The sequence below is a fragment of the Capra hircus genome, chromosome 19, assembly GCF_001704415.2.
Source record: "Capra hircus breed San Clemente chromosome 19, ASM170441v1, whole genome shotgun sequence".
In the NCBI taxonomy this organism is placed as follows: Eukaryota; Metazoa; Chordata; class Mammalia; order Artiodactyla; family Bovidae; genus Capra; species Capra hircus.
This window is the reverse complement of record NC_030826.1, coordinates 52,957,220-52,975,020: the sequence shown is the minus strand read 5'-3', so window position 1 is coordinate 52,975,020 and position 17,801 is coordinate 52,957,220. Positions and strand designations below refer to the sequence as shown.

The 17,801-nt window shown below is 56.3% G+C and overlaps 1 protein-coding gene across 1 annotated transcript in view; it reads right to left on the bottom strand.

The window, feature by feature from the left end:
• Window positions 1-17,801, bottom strand: part of DNAH17 (dynein axonemal heavy chain 17) — a 100,422-nt gene that overhangs the window by 24,067 nt on the left and 58,554 nt on the right. Inside the window, exons 47-62 of the mRNA XM_018063680.1 lie at window positions 17,574-17,739; window positions 16,679-16,781; window positions 15,883-16,030; window positions 15,415-15,506; window positions 13,676-13,837; window positions 13,001-13,165; window positions 12,717-12,908; window positions 10,184-10,450; window positions 9,308-9,469; window positions 7,394-7,627; window positions 6,140-6,304; window positions 4,530-4,625; window positions 4,174-4,391; window positions 1,447-1,654; window positions 1,087-1,202; window positions 105-297 (exon numbers count right to left, since the gene is read on the bottom strand). Of these exons, the coding sequence (XP_017919169.1) occupies window positions 105-297; window positions 1,087-1,202; window positions 1,447-1,654; window positions 4,174-4,391; window positions 4,530-4,625; window positions 6,140-6,304; window positions 7,394-7,627; window positions 9,308-9,469; window positions 10,184-10,450; window positions 12,717-12,908; window positions 13,001-13,165; window positions 13,676-13,837; window positions 15,415-15,506; window positions 15,883-16,030; window positions 16,679-16,781; window positions 17,574-17,739 (2,687 nt within the window). The remainder of the gene's footprint in view (window positions 1-104; window positions 298-1,086; window positions 1,203-1,446; window positions 1,655-4,173; window positions 4,392-4,529; window positions 4,626-6,139; window positions 6,305-7,393; window positions 7,628-9,307; window positions 9,470-10,183; window positions 10,451-12,716; window positions 12,909-13,000; window positions 13,166-13,675; window positions 13,838-15,414; window positions 15,507-15,882; window positions 16,031-16,678; window positions 16,782-17,573; window positions 17,740-17,801) is intronic.

Genomic DNA, 17,801 nt, shown 5'->3' with positions numbered 1-17,801 from the left:
TTGTTCATAGCAGGAGCGATGGTGAGACCTGGCTGGGTCTGCCCTCCCCTCCCCCACGGACCTCCGCAGATGTCCTGAGTGATGAACACCACGGGACCTCTTACCTTTAAATGGTTTATGTAAGGGATCCAAAACCTCTCCATCAGCTCGTTGCGGTATTTCTTGGTGAAGTAGCCCACGTAGGAGACGAAGGCAGAGATCAGCAGGACGTCCCCACACAGCGTGACGCCCTGGCTTTTGAAGCTCTCCACTGACTCGGCCCAGCGGACGTTTTCTGACGCCAGTCCTCCCACTAGCCTGAGGTGGGGGCCGGGGTCAGTGGACGAAAGAGGAGCCCGTGCTCCTGGCGGGAGGGAGGGCAGGCTGGAGGGCCGGGAAAGGTGTGCCTCCATCTGTACCACGGACCTCGTGGCTTCAAAGCCTTACTTTGCTCAGTGGTTCAGGAGTGAATGTGCTTTGTGGGGAGTCTGGGGGAGAAAACGCTTTAGGGAAGCAAAACTAATGCTTTCTGGGTGCTGTTGGGGATGCTGAGCTTCCTTCCCCAGGGTGCTGGCCTCACAGGCACTCCGATGCTATCTGACCGCATGACCTGACCGCCGAGGCCGCTGCCTGGACACTGCTGAGCACACGCTTTGGGCAGCGGCTAGTCCAGTGGCGGCCACCTGGCCACGTGTAGGGTGGGGACTCCAGGCTGTGCCTCATGCTTCTCAGGCCACTAGCCCGAGGGCTGGTCCCTGACCCTGAACAGCACACCCAGCGTCTGAGAGCAGGGCCAGGTTTGCAGAAATACAGATGCCCGATTAGGCTCACGGAGGTGTGTCTCTGGCATCACCTGAGTAGCCCTTCCTCCCGGTGACTGAAAGACCACCTTTGACTGTCTCAGCAGAGGTGAGTCCACATCCCACCGGAGGCCAGGTAGGCAGCCTGGGGACCTCCCAGGGTTAATCCTCACGACTCTCTGTGCTCAGAAAGCGGGGGCTGCACCTGGGGCTTATCCCCCCAGAGGCTGTTCTGTGGGCTCATCCCTTTCGGGGGTGGCAGGTCTGAGGACAGGACAGTCTTGTGATGGGGTCGGGGGTGAGGTACCTGTTAGCCAGCGAGATCACCCTATTGGTAGCGTCAGCCTCCTGCTGGCACTTGATCTTCTCGGCCGTCGCTTTCTCAAATGCCGATGTCAAGTTGCTTAGGTTGGCGTTGAGTTCCTGGAAAGACAAGGTGGGAACGCCCTGAAATTGGGATGCCCCTGGCTCTCCCGGGGGTAGAGGCAGCTGAGCCCTAGGAGGGCTGAGATCCCCGAGGGGCCTGAGGGCCACAAGCATGGCCGAGGCAGGCGGCCTCGGGGGTGTTCTGGGCCCCACATCAGATGCTCCGTAACTCACAGGGGTGGCCAGGCCAACCCCTCTCAGGCGGAGACGGTGGCCGGCCGCGCCCGCGGGCCGCACTCACAGCAATCTTGTTCTTGATGCGGGAGAGCTTCTCCTGGGCCTCGGCCAGCTCGGCGTTGGCCTCCTCCAGGGCCTGCCTCTTGGGGGCCACGTCGCAGTAGACCTCGTAGAAGCGGACGATGTTAATGCACCAGGAGCACAGGCCCGCGGCAGCCGTGGACTTGGAGCGGATGAACTCGGGGTCAAAGGTCGGGTTGCCTTGGTAGGGCCTGGGGAGTGAGCGACAGCGGGCTGGGGACTCAGGCTCCCGCCAACCCTGCACCTGCCACCTCTACTCCCGCCTCTGTCTGCGACTCCAGCGCCCATTATGAGCCATAGGAGGAGCAGAACATTTAACATACTATCTTCTGGTGTCCTAATGATCACAGAAAGAAGACAAGACCAAAACTCAGAACTCTGGCCTCTGCAGTGGAATTAAGGGTATGAAAGGGAAAAAAGTGAAAGTCACTCAGTCATGTCTGACTCTTTGCGACCCCATGGACTGACTGTACAGTCCATGGAATTCTCCAGGCCAGAATACTAGAGTGGGTAGCCTTTCCCATCCCAACCCAAGGATTGAACCCAGGTCTCCTGCACTGCGGGCAGATTCTTCACCAGCTGAGCCACAAGGGAAGCCCAAGAAGATTGGAGTGGGTAGCCTATCCCTTCTGCAGCGGACCTTCCCGGCCCAGGAATTGAACCAGGGTCTCCTGTGTTGGAGGCGGATTCTTTACCAACTGAGCTACCAGGGAAGCCTGTGAAAGGGAAAGAAGTAGTGCTATCAAGATGAAGAAAAGCTGCTTTCCCGCCCTGCCCCCCTTCGCTCTCTGTTCCCTGCCCCCTCTGTAGCTGGTCTCACTTTCATTCTGCAACCACTGTGGCCCTCGGCAAGAAAACGTGTTCAGGGGTCGGCAACTTGCCCAGATTTATGCCAACAGGAAGTGTTGGAACCAGTGCCCAGCATCACAGGTGAGGCTAAGGCTCTCCAGGTAAGACTTCAAAGAGGAGACGTGACGGGGGTTACCTTACAAAAGTGATGAGGAACAGTGCCCGCAGATGCAGTTAGGAAGCTCTAGAAACTAGTGTTTTTAAAATAATGGGGACATCATTCAGCGTTAACGGACTGAGCTTTCTGCAGAAGGAATTCTGAGTGGATGATTCAAAAATCATAACTGAAGTGTGATTTGAGCTTAGGTGGGGAACACAGCCCATCACCTCCTCTATCTGGCATTTTTTACACTCTGTTTAGGCGGTGGGTCTGCATCTGTTAAGCACACTCCAGACTGCATGGGGAGGTGGCAGTTGCGAAGTTTGCTGGGTGACAAGGAGAAGACACTTATCATGGCACTATTTATGATGGCAGAAACGGAGACAGCCTAGACCCTCAACAGCGCAGGTATAGTTAAGTAAATTACAATTCATCTGTGGTTAAAAAAAAAAATGAAACAGATCAAGTTGTTTTGACAAGATAGGGAAAAGATTTTTTTCTCCTGCAACGTTAAGTAAAAAATAAAAAGCAGAACAGATAATTGCATATAGACAGTATTCTTTCAACTACCAGGGGGAAAATCGAGGAAAAAGACTGAAAGGAAACATGCCACATGTTGACACAGACCGCTTCCTGGAGGCGAGTCTGGAAGTGTTTCTCTTGAACTTCACACTAGTCCTTAGTCATCAGATGCTTTTCATTCGTCCAGCTCTCTTCTGATACAGATGGAGCTGAGAGGCTGGGGTCTCACCTGGGGTCACTGGGGTCATGGGAAGGCCTCCCTTTCTCGCTTGGAGTCAGGTCAGCTTGGCCCTAAAATTGGTTTTGGGGGGATGGCTAGGCACAGAGTGCTCACAAGTCACTTCAGTCGTGTCCGACTCTTTGTGACCCCGGGGACTGTCACCTCCAGGCTCCTCTGTCCGTGGGATTCTCCAGGCAGGAATACTGGAGTGGATTGCCATGCCCTCCTCCACGGGGTCTTCCTGGCCCAGGGATCGAACCTGCGTCTTTAACGTCTCCTGCATTGGCAGGAGAGGCTCTTTGCCACTAGTGCTACCTGGGAAGTCTGCTCACAAGGGCAGTGCTCACCAGTGCTGGTGTTACTGGATTTACGGGGCAAGATGTGGGAGTGCCCACTCTACACACCCTTTCCAAGTCCCACCTCAAGACAGACTAGGACCTGGGGCCCTTTGCTGCAGTGACTGCACCTGACAAACGCCTCCTTGAGCAACAAGTGCAAAGAAACTGTAAGGGACTAGAAATAACTACATGCACGCACAGCTGGGACAAACGATGAACAAGATACAAAAAGGCTAAAACTCACTGCTGCTTCTAAAGTGCCAGGAGCCACAGCAGGGTCCTGTGCATGATCTCTGCACGCAGCGCCACCCCTCCGACCCCACCCTCCAATCCACCCCTACCCTCACCCCATTTAAGAAGCCAGATCGACCAAGGCTGGGGAGACAGAGGGTGATGAGGCTCCCCCCGAGCTTGGGATCACATTTCACCTTGATGCCCTGGTAGCTTAGGTCCAGGTAGATGTACCCAGACTCTTGCCTGCTGGCTTTGGGGTCCCGCCTTCTCTGTGCTGCCCAAGACCCTGCCCTGCCCCCAGCAAGCACAGGCTTCCCTTGGGACCACGTGGTGTGCAGCCAGGGACAGGCGAGAGAAGGTTCGCGACCACACAGGGCCTGAACGTGATATGTTCCCGACAAGATGAGACCTGGGCAACCCCATGGGGGCGGCCGAGCCCCGACTCACTTGAACGCTTTCAGGCAGGCCTCGGGGATGTGCTCCTTGTCGAACTTTTTCAAGGAGTCCAGGAAGGTGTCCACTTTGCCCATCATGATTTTCGCAGCTTTCCAGCTTTTGTCCTTGGGGATCTTGCCCCCAGGTGCAGTCAGAATCATCACAGCGGCCGTGACATTGACCACGGCATCCGGAGGGGACCCGAAGGACTTCAGCTCTGTCAGGTTGTTCTGCAGAGACAGGTGGGCGGACCTGAGTGGGGATTCAGCCCTCAACAGGGCCGGGAGGCCCCCGGCAATGACCCCATGGCATCTCCTCTCAGCTCAGAGGTCCTGGGTCCTGATTCTTCCTCCTCCTCCTGCCCTCACCTTGTTCAGGGTGTCAAGGGCCTCTTGCGCGGCCAGCAGGGCTGGCTCTGCCTTGGCCAGGTCCGTTTCACAGGCCTTTTGTTTCTCGGTGACATTCTGGAAGGAAGCCAGATGGAAAAGATGGGTGCTGGGGTCCATGTGGATGGCGTGTGTGAAGGGGGACCCTAAAGGGTGGCGAGGAGGGGTGAGGAGGGGCGCTCTCCTCTGCTCTCACTCTCTGGGTCACCATCTGGAGCCCACCTTCCTGCCCCCCAATGCCTGCTGGCTCCTTTGCCCCAAAACATTCAGGTCAGAAGGCCCTGGGCCGTCAGCTGACCTGGGACTCCAGAAGGGGAACACTGCCTTCTCTTGGCTCCAGCTTCCAGGCCCAGAGGAGAAACCTGGGGCCATGCAGGTCACCCCACAGGGCTTTGAGGCCTCGTCTCTTGGTGCCATTGTGGAATCCCTCCAGATTGGGCCAGTTTCGGAGGTGCAGGCCATCCTCCTCTTAAAGTGGGAACACCCTTATTCACACATCCATTCATTCATTCACACATGCATGCGTTCACTCATTGAGCCGGGAAGAACCTCTCTGAGCTTCCAGGCACCAGAGAGATTGGGAGAAGCTTCCTATCAATCAATCAGGACCTGAGTGACAGCAGAGGGAGACGAAGAAGGCCGTGGGGCTGGGAGCTGTGTTGGGCACGGGGGAGGGTGGACAGAAGGAAGAGGGTCCCTCTGCAAAGAACCTCCCAGAGAAGCCCACCCTGTGCCCGGCTTCAGGGAACAGGGCGTGGAAGGCACTGACTCAGCCGGCGGTGCTGGGAGCGGCCCTGGAGAACGCCTGGGTGGGCCCTTTTGGGATCAGGGGTTGAGGAGGGGTGGGCGCCCAGACGTTAAGCTGCATGTGAGTATCAAAAGGCAGGTCCCAGGGTTCAGGGTGCAGGTGTGGGCCCTGGCTCGGATCCTGGCTGTATCACTTGCTAATTTTGAGACGTCAGGCACACTTCCGGCCACCCTAACAGGGCTTTGGTCATGCAGCTGACCGTGAAGGATGGAGGGGAGCTCCTGGGACCCTCCCTCATTCCAGCGCTGGTGGGAAGGATTCAGGCTTCACCCTCCTGTAGGCCGTGGGAGGAGGCTGACTCAGGCCCTCTCAAGAGACAGCAGACAATTATTGAGGCTCTTAATTTAGACCCTCAGGCAGAGGCATGATTGATGACGCAAAGCGCACGCAGACAGGTGCGATGAGAAATCAGCCCGACCACAGGGACCTTCAGCACGGAGCCCACCAGAGTCGGGGATGTTGGAACCTCTGGGGGCTCCCGGTGTAGGAAGTCTGAGGCCCAGGGCTCCAAGGCCATCTTCTCAAGCCTTGATGGGCTCACATGAGCATGTCCCTCAGATGCAGACCTGGTTCAGCAGAACCGGCGTCTGGGAACCTGCATTTCTTACCAGCTCAGAAGATGCCACTGCTGGGCCCCGGGAGGGCAGCCCTCTGCTGAGTCGGGGGCCTGCGTTTGGGGGAGGTGCCCTCCCTGCAGGAGTCCTGCTGGGTTGCCAGGGCCCGCAGGGAGATACTGGTCACTCGGGCAAGGCACCTGGCCGAGCGGAGCTGCCCCACCGCCTACCTTGTTGATGACCTCCACCTTGATCTCCTCCTCGTCAGCAATGGCTTTCTCCTTGCTGACTTTCTCCGTCTCCACGCCCACCACGTGGATCAGCTTGTCCGCGTTCTCATTTTTCTGCTTGAGCTCTGCCTCCTGAACCGCCAGCTTCGCTTTTAAGTCGTCCACCTGGAGGGGGAGGTGAGGGAGATGGGCAGGCTGGGGTCCTGGCCAGTTGCTTACTGCTCCCTGGGGTGCATTTCTCCGTGCTCTATCAGCTTCTCCAAGGTAAGTATTCATTGAGCACCAGCTGTGTACACAGGGTCATCACAAGCAAAAGACCCATTCCTGAGGCTTGGGGAGGTGGCAGTCAAGGTGGCCGGGGTGCCGAGGAGTCGTGGGGAGGCTGGTGGGGCTGTGAGAGCTGGGGGTCGGGGATGAAACGCTCCCTTGGGTGCTCCGGTGAGGCCCCAAGCGGCTGGGTGGAGGGGGTACTGGGAAGTGGTGAGTGATGGAGTGAGACATCCTTCCCCATCTGGGTGATTTCTGCCATTGAGGAAGCCCCTTGGGTGCTGTAACTGCCCTCTCCTGAGCTCATTCACTGTGCCCTAGGACCACTTCCAGAAGGTACATTTGAGGAAAAAGAAACGCCCGCTGGGCCGGGCTCCTCTTTCTTTCCTCTCCAGGGAGGGGGCAGGCCACTCCTCGGATCCTGTATGCACTTTCTTGGACATCCCCTGCCACTGTGTCCCCCTCTCAACCCCCACGGGGTGGCCGGACGCGTGTAGCACCGCCTGTGTCAGGGGTCATTCCCCACCTGCACCTTTGGCCGGGAGGCAGGGACTCAGGGGCTGTTTACCAGGCCCCTTGGGGAGATGCCAACAGTGGGCAGTAAAGAGGGAGCCTGGGCTACACCAGGGAAGACACTCAAAACCAGGCAGAAGACTAAACAATTAACGTGGCGTGAAAGAACAGCAGACACTGGTCCACTGGGGCACGGCAGTGTGAACGGCACCCCAGGGTGGACCCACCTTCAAGGGCTGCACCCGACGGAGTGAGCAAGCCCCTCCAGACTCGGGGCGCCTCCCTCCCCCAGGAAGCACCTGATGCAGCATCAGCATCCCGAGAGGATCTGGGGCCCACTGTCACGGTCAACACCCTCGCTCTGGTTTACAAGTGGAAGTTTCCCCAAGGCGGGGGTCCCGGTCCCCTTACCAGCATGTCACACATTGGGGGATGGTTCCGGAAGCTCATCCCATGGCCCAGTTCTCCTCTTACCTGAGAGGCCGTGCTCTGCAGCTTCATCAGCCCGTTCTCCAGCCTCTCGATCTTGGCGACCAGCTCCATCCTCTTCTTGGCCAGCAGGTTCTGGTACAGCTTGATCTGCTCCAGGAAGGTTTTGGGCGTGGTGTAGTTGTAGCGCCTCTCGGTGGCCAGGTACACCTTGGACATCTCGTTGACAGTCGTGTGCACGTAGGACATGAAGAGGCTGATGGAGGCCTTGACTTCCGGCTACAAAGACAAGGCAGGCCCATTCACTCCCCAGTGCCCTGGTGGAAGCGACCCAGGGGAAGAGGAGGCTGCTGGCCATAGTGGACCATAAGGTAGGTTCCCTTACTTGCCAAGGACCCTGGGTAAGAGGTACCCCCCCCCCAGTCTTGGCAGCTCAGGTGCCCAGTGAGGCTCGAGACGACAAGGCCTGCAGGGCTCCCATGGGCAGTGGTGACATGGCGCCACCAGGGCACCTTTTCACAGCCGAGGTTATGATTGTTCTGAGTCACGCATTCATATAGTCAACATATTTGAATAACCAGGCAAGTCTGCAAGCATGTATTGGGCATTTCCTGTTGTGGGCCTGGGGGGTTAGTAACTCCTTTCCCAGCCTCCTCTGTCCTGTGTCCAGGTCAGGATCACAGCCTTTACCACCTGGGCACCCCCAATCCGCCTGAAGACAAGCACTGGGAGCTTTGCCCCACGAATGGTCTGAGCAACATTTGTACACGCGTGCTAAGTCGCTTCAATTGTGTCTGACTCTTTGCAACCCCATGGACAGCAGCCCGCCAGACTTCTCTGCCCACTGGGATTCTCCAGGCAAGAATACTGGAGTGGGTTGCCATTTCCTTCTCCGGGGGATCTTCCCCACTCAAGGATCGAACCTGGGTCTCCTCTATTGTAGGCAGATTCCTTACTGAGCTACCAGGGAAGCCCTTCTTTATCACTAGCGCCACCTTGATTTGGGAAGGTATTCATCCAACACGTGTTTCTTTGGCATCTACTTGGCAGCCGTTACTGGTGCCAGGGGTGGAGCCATTCCCTGGTCCTAGGAGGCCCCCGCCTCTGCGTTCACTTGGGGCGTGGAGGACACATGGTCAGAGCGGCGTTCCCAGAAACGGCTCATCCCGCAGCTGAACGCTCTAACGGTGCAAGCAGGGAACTCGACCCATCTTTAAAGCCAGGGAGGAGGTTAATTTCAGGCTTATTTTATCCCACTGTATATGTGTTCAAAATAAATCAGACACAATAACCACGTGGGATTTTTTTCTAGGCTTGTGATCACTTGCATCAGCTGGGTCAGAATTTAATGATCATTTCTAGGCCAGCAGTGAACTCAAATGGTGAATGTGGGCACTGTCTTTTGATAAATGAAAGGTAAAAAGTAAAGACGACTTATATTGCCCCGTTGTACTTGTCTTGCCCTATAAAAGGCAGGTTACAAGTGAGGGAGCAGCCCTGGGCAGAGACCCTTGGGCTAAGCTGTGTTGGGACCCAAGGCAGGAGGAGAAAGTGTGCACCTGTGTACATGTATTAAAGCAAACACAAGCTCTGCAGCAGGCTCCCACCAGGGACCATGTTCAGAGCCCGGGTTTCTCCATCTGTTCTCACATGGGCATCACACCTCCCTGAACCAGCCCTGTGGAGCCCAGAACCACCAGCCGGTTGAAATGACCATTCCCCTGTCAGAGTGACTCAGGGCTGCAAGATCAACAAATGATGGCCTTTGTGTATAAGTTTGATATTTTGAATGTTTCAGCATTGATTTTTAAAAAATACCGCATTAAAACATTGCTGATCTTGTGAAGTTTTTGGTGCCCCACTAAGTTTTGCACCCGAGGCGAGTGCCTCACCCTAATCCTGTCCCTGGAGGCAAATGATGGGGACCCCTCCCTCCTGGCTCTGCGCCCCGAGACTCACCTGAATCCCCTCCGTGTCCTCAAGGAAGCGCGCGCTGACGGACACCAGGGCGTCCTCCGGCCACTCGTGGAACCAGTTGATGGCCGTGCAGTTGACCACAGCGGGGAATTTTCGTGCCCTCACTCGCAGGACGGAGCCCACGGGGGAGAAACACAGGATCACCTAGAGGAGGACGCAGAGGCTGCTCGCTGGGGGACGGCAATGCCAAACGGCGCTGCTTTTGCAGAAATCCCATTTAGAAGGGAAACTGTGTGTGGTATTTGTCTCCAAGTACAGAGGGTGGGGGGTGGTGCAGAGAACATTCCCCGTTCTGGGCGAGAAGAGTGGCCATTGCGTGATGTGGGGGTGCAGGGGAGCCCAAGCCCTCCTGAGGTGGCCCTTGCAAAGAGGGAAGGACGGCTGGGTGCCTGAGGGAGTGGGGAGGGGGCATCCATGCTGGGCAGCAGGGACGCAGGTCCCTTTAGCAGGTCTGGTCCTTGTGGGGAGGGAGGTATGGGAAGAGCAGCGCCACCTGGCTGCGGGCGGGGAGGGGAGAGGGCAGACGTCCTAGTGGACACAGACCGGAAGGGAGAGAAGGACCCAGCATGCACCCAGTCTAACTCGGGTAGCTTAGCCAGCGTCCCCCAAGAGGGAACGTGGAAGGTCAAGGTAAACTAATCTATTTAAACGTGCTCTATGGGGGAGGAGTGCCTACAGAAACCACTTCTTTTTGGCCACAGGGCACTACTAACAGCCCACCTCCACCAGGCAGCCCACTGGAATTCTCCTAAGAGTTTTCTACTTCCTGTGCGAGGCAGAACAGCCCCCAACTCCTCCCCGAGTGAAGACCCAGCCTAGAAGACCCCCCAGAACCCTCCAGGCCCCAGGACCCCCTACCTTCAGGTTCCTGCGCACTTTGTCAATGAAGAACTTCCAGCACACCTCCCGGGTGTCTGTCAGGCCGAGGGACTTCACCTGCGGCCGCATGGAGGAGATGATGTTCTCCACCTCATCATCCATGAACAGCCCCGGGATCTCCCCCGAGGCCAGCAGGTCGTTGATCAGCACCAGGAACGGCTCCTCAGCCACCTGGGAGTCGGTCATCAGGAACACTGAGGGAACGTTCTTCACGGCTGACTTGATGTACTGGGCAGCAAGGTCGAGCTGGACCCAAGGAAGACACCCTCAGAGGTCTTGCCGAAGCATCTCCCACTACCACCCAGGGCAGGGGGGCACCCGCAGATCGGCCCCGTAAGAAACAGCAGGGTCTGTAGATGGAGACTTAGGGCCTCGAGGGGAGGAGGCCCACTTGTGGAGGCACCACTTGCCACAGCGCCAAACTGGAAGCATCCTCGGCGTCCCTGGGCTGCTGACACATGGCTGGCCCCTCAATCAGCTTAAAGCATTTCTTCAGGGGGTCCGGCCCAGCTCCAGGGGCCACTACTCTGGCCTCGGGAAGAGGGCTCCTAGAAGTCAAAAGCATGCCACTGCCTGGCCTGGGGACTGTGTATAGGGGCCTGGGGAGCTGACCCAGTGGGTGGGAGCCGAGCTAAGCCCTCACTCCCCTGAGTGCAGGCAGAGCGCTGGCCCACGACGAGGGGCTTGCTCTGTCTCTCCCTTCTCATTGCACCACCCGGCTCCAGCCTTTGTGGGTCGCCCGGGCTCCTGCGGCACCCCCCGCCCACCATCACCCCTGAGCACTCTCTGCTGTCTTCAAGCCATCTTCCACTTTGCCCCAGAACACCACCGCATCCTGCCCCTCCTCTGCCCAAATGTCCTTGATGGTATCTTGTTTTCTTGGGACCATGTCCAGGATTTTCCATGAGGCCCATGATGGCCCTCGGGCTTGGATTCTGACCCTTCCCCCACCTCCAAGTCTCCGGCTTCTAGTGGGGGCCCATGGCTATTGGTGTGACTTTATAATATAGTTGTGAACGTATCTGTTATACCAACAATATTTACATTTTTAACTTCTTACTGCCACACTACTATCAGAACAATAATAATACATCTTCTAACTGTTCAGGAGTCTGCTTCCCCTAATAGGATGCCAGGTCCTATAGCTCTGTTTATAGCTGTCCTTACTTCCAAATCTACAGAAGCTACTTAATAAATGATGACAAGGGATGAGTGCAAAGCTGGCTCGTCAGGGGTGCAGGAGCGGTGAATGGGGATGACACGGATCACAGAGCTGTTATAGCTCATGCCAGGGAATAAAGTAGCAACAGCCACGGGTGGTCCCAGGGTGAGGTAATGGGAACGAAGCCCTCACAAGGGCAAAGAGTATGACGCAATCATGAAGATAAAAGCAATATGATTAAGCTAACAGACTAGAAGTTGTATCAGTGGAGAAAACTCAGTAACGCTACACAGCTCTGGGTGCAAGGATTCTCTCCACTTTGAGAGCACTTGGGGGGTCAGTGAAGACCCGCTCGGCTCCACTGAGAATCCACACGCTCTGATTCAATCCAGGAGGCAGGACCTACATTATGAAGACCTCATCCTGAAAGCTTGGGTTTAAAAATTAGAGCTGGCTAGTGTTTGATAGAAAGAGTAGCTGCACTGGGGACTCTGACAGGCCGGACGCTCACCTGGAGGCTGCAGTCCCTGGCACAGCCTGAGAGCAGGACTGAGAGCCAGCTGACCATCCCCATTATCCTTCCTGGGGTCCCAGCCCGCAGACCATCCTGCCCTCTTGCTGAGTTCCCAGGGCGCCAGGCTCTGGTGGGGGTCCAGACCATCCCCCCACCAAGGCCACCTGGCCAGTGACTGCCTTGCAGCCTTGAGCAGAGAGGTGGGTCCCCTGGGCCAGCCTCATCCTGGCCCACAGAAGCACCAAGGCAAAGAGAGAGGCACCGTGGGACACGGTCAAATCAATTTCAGCTCTAATCTGAGCGGCGGCCATGATAAGCTCTAGACTAATCATGTCTGACTAGCTCACAGTTCCCCGAGAGAGCAAATTTTCCGGAAAAATAAATCAATAAAAAGCCTCGGCGGCACGTCCTGGGGATGGGAGACCTGTTCGAGCTAATGTTTATTCAATTAATTCAGAGAGCAGCCCTCGCAGAACCCCGAGCAGGCGGTGAGACCACTAGTTAGTACCGGTTCTGAAAGACTGAATCTGGAAAACCGGGAAAGACAAGGTGGCAGGCTGTGATGACAGAGGCAAGAACCCAACCCCCTCACCGCTGTTATCTGAGGGGACTCCAGCTCTCATCTACTGGAAACCCACACTTCCATTTACCTTCGGCACACGGCCGTGGGCCCTAGCCAAATGTGTCCCTGGCCTTTGTCGTCTTGAGATAAAGACCCTGCCGGTGACCATCCCAGTCTCTGCATCAGATGCTCCATTTTGGGGAGTGGGAAGTCTCCTCCTCCCCCGCCCTCCTCCCACTGCCAAGGGCGGCTTATTGAGAGGTGATGCCCTCACCTTGAGGTCTGGGATCCCGTAGCCCTTCTTGAGGGTGATCTGGAACACGTCCAGGGCGCTGATGTACGCGGCCAGGCGGGAGAGGCTTTGCTTGCCGCTGCCGCCCACCCCCACCAGCAGGGCGTTGCCCCGCGGGGACTCCAGGATGCGGTTGATCCTGCAGATGTGGGCCACTGCGTCCTCGAACAGCACCTGAAAAGAAGCCAGGCCGGAGAGACGACGCGCCTCCCTCACTCATCGCCTGGCCCCAGCCCCACTGCTGCCCACTCGAACCCCCGGCTCACCAGGTTCATGACCGCATTGACCTCGTTGTAACTGTCCAGGACTTCCACCAGGAGCTTGTTCAGAGGAGCCAGGTCAGTAACCGGCAGGTATTTGGGGTCTCCAATCCCGTGAGCAAAGTGGCAGAAGACGTTTGGTTTGGCGAATAGGAGCTCATCACCGAGATCCTAGACATCGACAGTGGGGGGCGGCGGGGGGGAGACGCTGTTCTGGTGGCCACCACGGGCCCACGGAGCCCAAGCAGCAGCCCTGGCATCTTGCCCGACGGCCTCAGGAGGCCAGGTCACGTCTACTGGGGCCCACACTGATGCTGCCAGGGGCCCTGCAAACTGCTGGGCAAAAGCTCCTGGTCTGTGTCCCAAAGGGAATGAACAGTCAGAAAAACGATTCTACCATGCAAACCCCAGACCCACCAGTGGAGAGTGTTGCCCAGAGCAGAGCTGTCTCTGCCCGGTGGCTGGAGGGAGAGGTCTTCAGCTCCTGACCTGCTGAAAGTGCCTCTCCTCCTCGCTTGGGCCACACCCACGTGGCAGAGCCATCTTGTGGGACCCAACGTGGTCCTTCCCATCCCCATCCCAGGGCCCTTGCAAGGAGGCGAGGATTGTTGGGGGCCCCTACTCTCCCTGCCCCTCAGAACCTTCCTGGGTTTGGCAGGGCGGCCTGGTGGCCTGACTCACGTCAAAGAACTTCTTGGTGGAAGCGATGGTGACCCTGCGCAGCGTGTCCTGGTCCTTCTCGTCCACCATCTTGTCACCATACACACGTTCGGCCTCATGCAGCCAGAGGCGGACGAGGTCCAGTGGGAATTTCAGGATCTCTGCGGTGGAGAACAGGAGCCCCTGCCCCAGACGTGGGATGGTCAACATCCTTAGGTGTGTTGGGAGGCAAGCCAAGTGCCGCACACGGATCAAACGAGAATAGTGGCTGCTTTCCCAGGAAGTAATACGGTAGAGTGGGACCGTAGCCACTCGGGGCCCAGGAAACTGGAGACTGCCAAGGCCACAAGTCCTGGAGGCTGAAGCGGGTATCTGTGGTCTGAGAGATGATGGGGGGGATCCTCTTCACCAGACAGGGTTAAGGGCTGCCCCCTCTAATGGGGTGGATGGTGGAGAAAAGGACAGGGGTCTGATCAGGTGTGAGCCGACTATGGGAGGCCTTGAGGCGGCCGTCAAGCTCAAGCTCTGCAGCCAGCCTGCCCGGCCTGGCCTAGCTCAGCTCTTTGCCAACCAAGTGACCTGGCAAGTTCAATGGGTGCTTATTTTCCAGGCTCCTGTCCTGGGTTCTGGGAGTGTAGCGATGACAGGATGGACTCTGCCTTCATGGAGCTCCCCTTGTAGCGGGGAGACAGAACCAGACAAAGTCACATGGTATCGCCTGCTGTGATGTGTGCTGTGACATACACGGGGACGGTGGGACAGGGTGTGTGGGGAGGAGGAGGGGCCTCTTGGGGGCACGACATTTGAGCTGACACTTGAGATGGGAGGAGATGGGCGAGACTTAACCTCCCTGAGCCTTGGACTCCCCATCTGCAAAAATGGGGATATCTGAGCATTATGTGTTGTTTGGAGGAGGAAATGGGGATGTAAGTGGCCAAACCCAGTGGCTAGTTCAGTCCATCCATAAGAGGAAATACCACCACCACCACCATCCAGACTCACACTATCCCCACTCCCACCATCACGTCGCCACCACTATCACCATTACTACCACCATCATTGTCATCACCATGACTCCTGCCATGATCATCACCCCTGTCATCACCAGCACCACCATCACCATAGTTACCATCACCACCGTCATCACTACCAGCATGGTCACCATCAGCACCACCATCACCATAGTTACCACCATCACCATAGTTACCATCACCACCATCATCACTACCAGCATGGTCACCATCAGCATCAGTAACCACCATCACCACCATCATCATCACCACCATCATCACTATCAGCATGGTCACCGTCAGCACCACCATCACCACCGGCACCATCACCATAGTTACCATCATCACTATCAGCATTGGCACCATCACCATAGTTACCATCATCACCATCGTCACTATCAGCAAGGTCACCATCAGCATCAGCACCCACCATCACCATCGGCACCATTACCATAGTTACCATCATCACTACCAGCACGGTCACCATCAGCATCAGTACCCACCATCACCACCATCATCACTACCAGCATGGTCACCATCAGCACCACCATCACCATAGTTACCATTATCACCATGGTCACCACCCTCATCACCATCTGTCATAACCATCATCACATCATATCTCCCTCCATCACTGTCTCCATCCATAGGTCACTTTGCTTTCTCTCCCGAGAATGGCAAGGGAGGAGAGCATCCGTGGATCAGGCATTGGCCGTAAGGTGGCATTACATAGTGCTAAGAGAGCAGTACCTGGAAAATATTGGAGAGGTCCCTGAGGTTGAAAACATAATGAAACTTAATGGCCGTGGGAAGAAACGTTGATGTCACTTTCTGGTGCAGGGCTGTTCCAGGAAAAAGACACATTGATTCTTGTGCACTCCTAATGGCCTCAGGAAGTGCAAAGCTTAAGCTATAGTTTCTAAAGCAAATGGACTGTGAGACGGTGACAATTTAAGTAAGAAATCTGCAGGGGGAGGGATTTTGCCGCTCTACTCATGTGTCAATCATTGCTATATGCAGAATTTGCTATCTTCCGCCTCCCCCATCGAGCAATTGGATCTCATAATACCCTCTGTTGAAACATAGCGTCATTGAAAAAAAAATATTGATTTGAAAGTATAAATAAAATATTTAGCAGAGGAAAGTATGAAGCTGCCGTTGGCCCCATAATGCAGCAGGTCTTACGGACAGGAGATGGGGCGAGGCTGGCCGGCTTACCCAGGGCGGAGGCCACCAGGTGGCTGCTCATCTTCTGGACCGCAAAGGGTGCCGAACGGTAGGACAGGTGCTGGCTCAGGATGGTGCTGTAGATGCTCATGAGGGCCTCCTGGCCCGGGAAGCTCACTGCAAACACGCAGAAGTGGCGCTGCCCAGAACAACCAGAGACCCTCGTCAGGCCGAGCGTGGGGACCAGCTTGGGGCAGGGCCGCCTTCCTGGGGAGCAGACTCTGTCCTTGTCTCCTGATGTCTTGCGGGCATGGTCAGAATGGACAGGTTCCCTCAAGCCTTGCATGTGCTGAGAACCACCCCTCCAACCACCGCCTTAGATACTGATTCCATCTCAAAACAGCCAAATTCACATCCCGCTCAGGGACAACTTGGCGGAGGCCATAGAGTGTCTCAGCGCAGCCTGGGCTTACAATGGCAGATCTCCATCTGTCCAAGGTAACTCAGGGTGAGGTCCTGCCCGGATTACAGACACAGCACAGGATATCCTGCTAAGTCTAAATTTCACACAGAAAGTTTTTAGTACAAATGTATCTCAGACATTGTATGGGATGTGATTTGCTGTTTATCTGAAATGCAGATTTGCCCAGGCATCTGTATTTTCATTTGCTAAATCTGGCAGCCTCTCGACATCCCCACGAATGTGCTGATATCTGAAGGGCTGGGGCGTGCTCCAGGGAAAGCCAGCCTGCCGCCCCCACCACCCCACATCCACGCTTTCATCCTCCTTGGACAAATGAGCTTCGGACTCATGCAGCTGACAGAGACGACTCCGGTTTCTGCCCACCTGAAGCCTGGGGTCGATGGTGAAGGAGCCGGCAGTGGGGTTCATGCACGCCACGTACTGACAGTTGTGGACGTCTTTCAGCGTCAGCTTCTGTCGGTCGTACCTGCATTGGGGAGGCCAGCACCAAGCCCTGCCGCTGGTGCCCAGGAGCCACCCCAGCACCCCACCCACCCGGGTCATGCCTTGCATATGGGTTAAAAAAAAAAAACCAAACACCTTGTGACTTCCCTGCTGGTCCAGTGGCTAATACTCTGCACCCTCAGGGCAGGGGCCCCAGCTTCAACCCCTGGTCAGGGACTAGATCCCACACAGCGCAACTAAAATCCTACATGCCTAAACAAAGATCAAGTATCGCGCATGTGCTAACTAAGGCCCGGTGCAGCTAAATGAATGAATGAAAGAAAGGGAAACTGAAGTCGCTCAGTCGTGTCCGACTCTTTGCGACCCCATGGATTGCAGCCTAAGAGGCTCCTCTGGACATGGGATTTTCCAGGCGAGAATACTGGAGTGGGTTGCCACTTCCTTCTCCAGGAGATCTTCCCAACCCTGAGATCGAACCCGGGTCTCCTGCACTGTAGCCAGACACTTTACCATCTGAGCCATCATAAACCTCAATAAATATCGATTATATGTGAAATGGCCAACTGGACTTCATGCTCTAGAGAAAAAAAATTTTTTTTTTTGAGAAAAATTTTGAAACGAGAAGCAACGGAGTGGCTCGTTGTGCAGGCCTGGGTGTACATTTCAGCTCAACTGGGACTCTAGGGAGGCTGGCTGACCCCTCTGTGCCTTGAGCGCCCCACCCCACACCCCCCAGGCCTGAAGCCCCATCAGCCCGGTCCCGTGTCCCAGCCGTGCCTCCCTGCGCATGGCAGACCCCTCACCCCCAGCCTACCAGTGCCCATGGTCCATGTGTTGCCGGATGAGGGTGTGGGGGGCCACCGTCCCGTACTTGTCCACCTCGGGCATGTTCATGTCGTCAATGAAGTAGATCAGCTTTTTGGTGCCTGGCGGTCCATAGTTCCGCCCTGACTTCTTCTCCAGCGGCTTTTCGAGAACCCCTAGAGAAGGGAATGGGGTAGCCCCCACAGTGCCTGGTCGATCCCAGAGGCAGCGGCCTAAA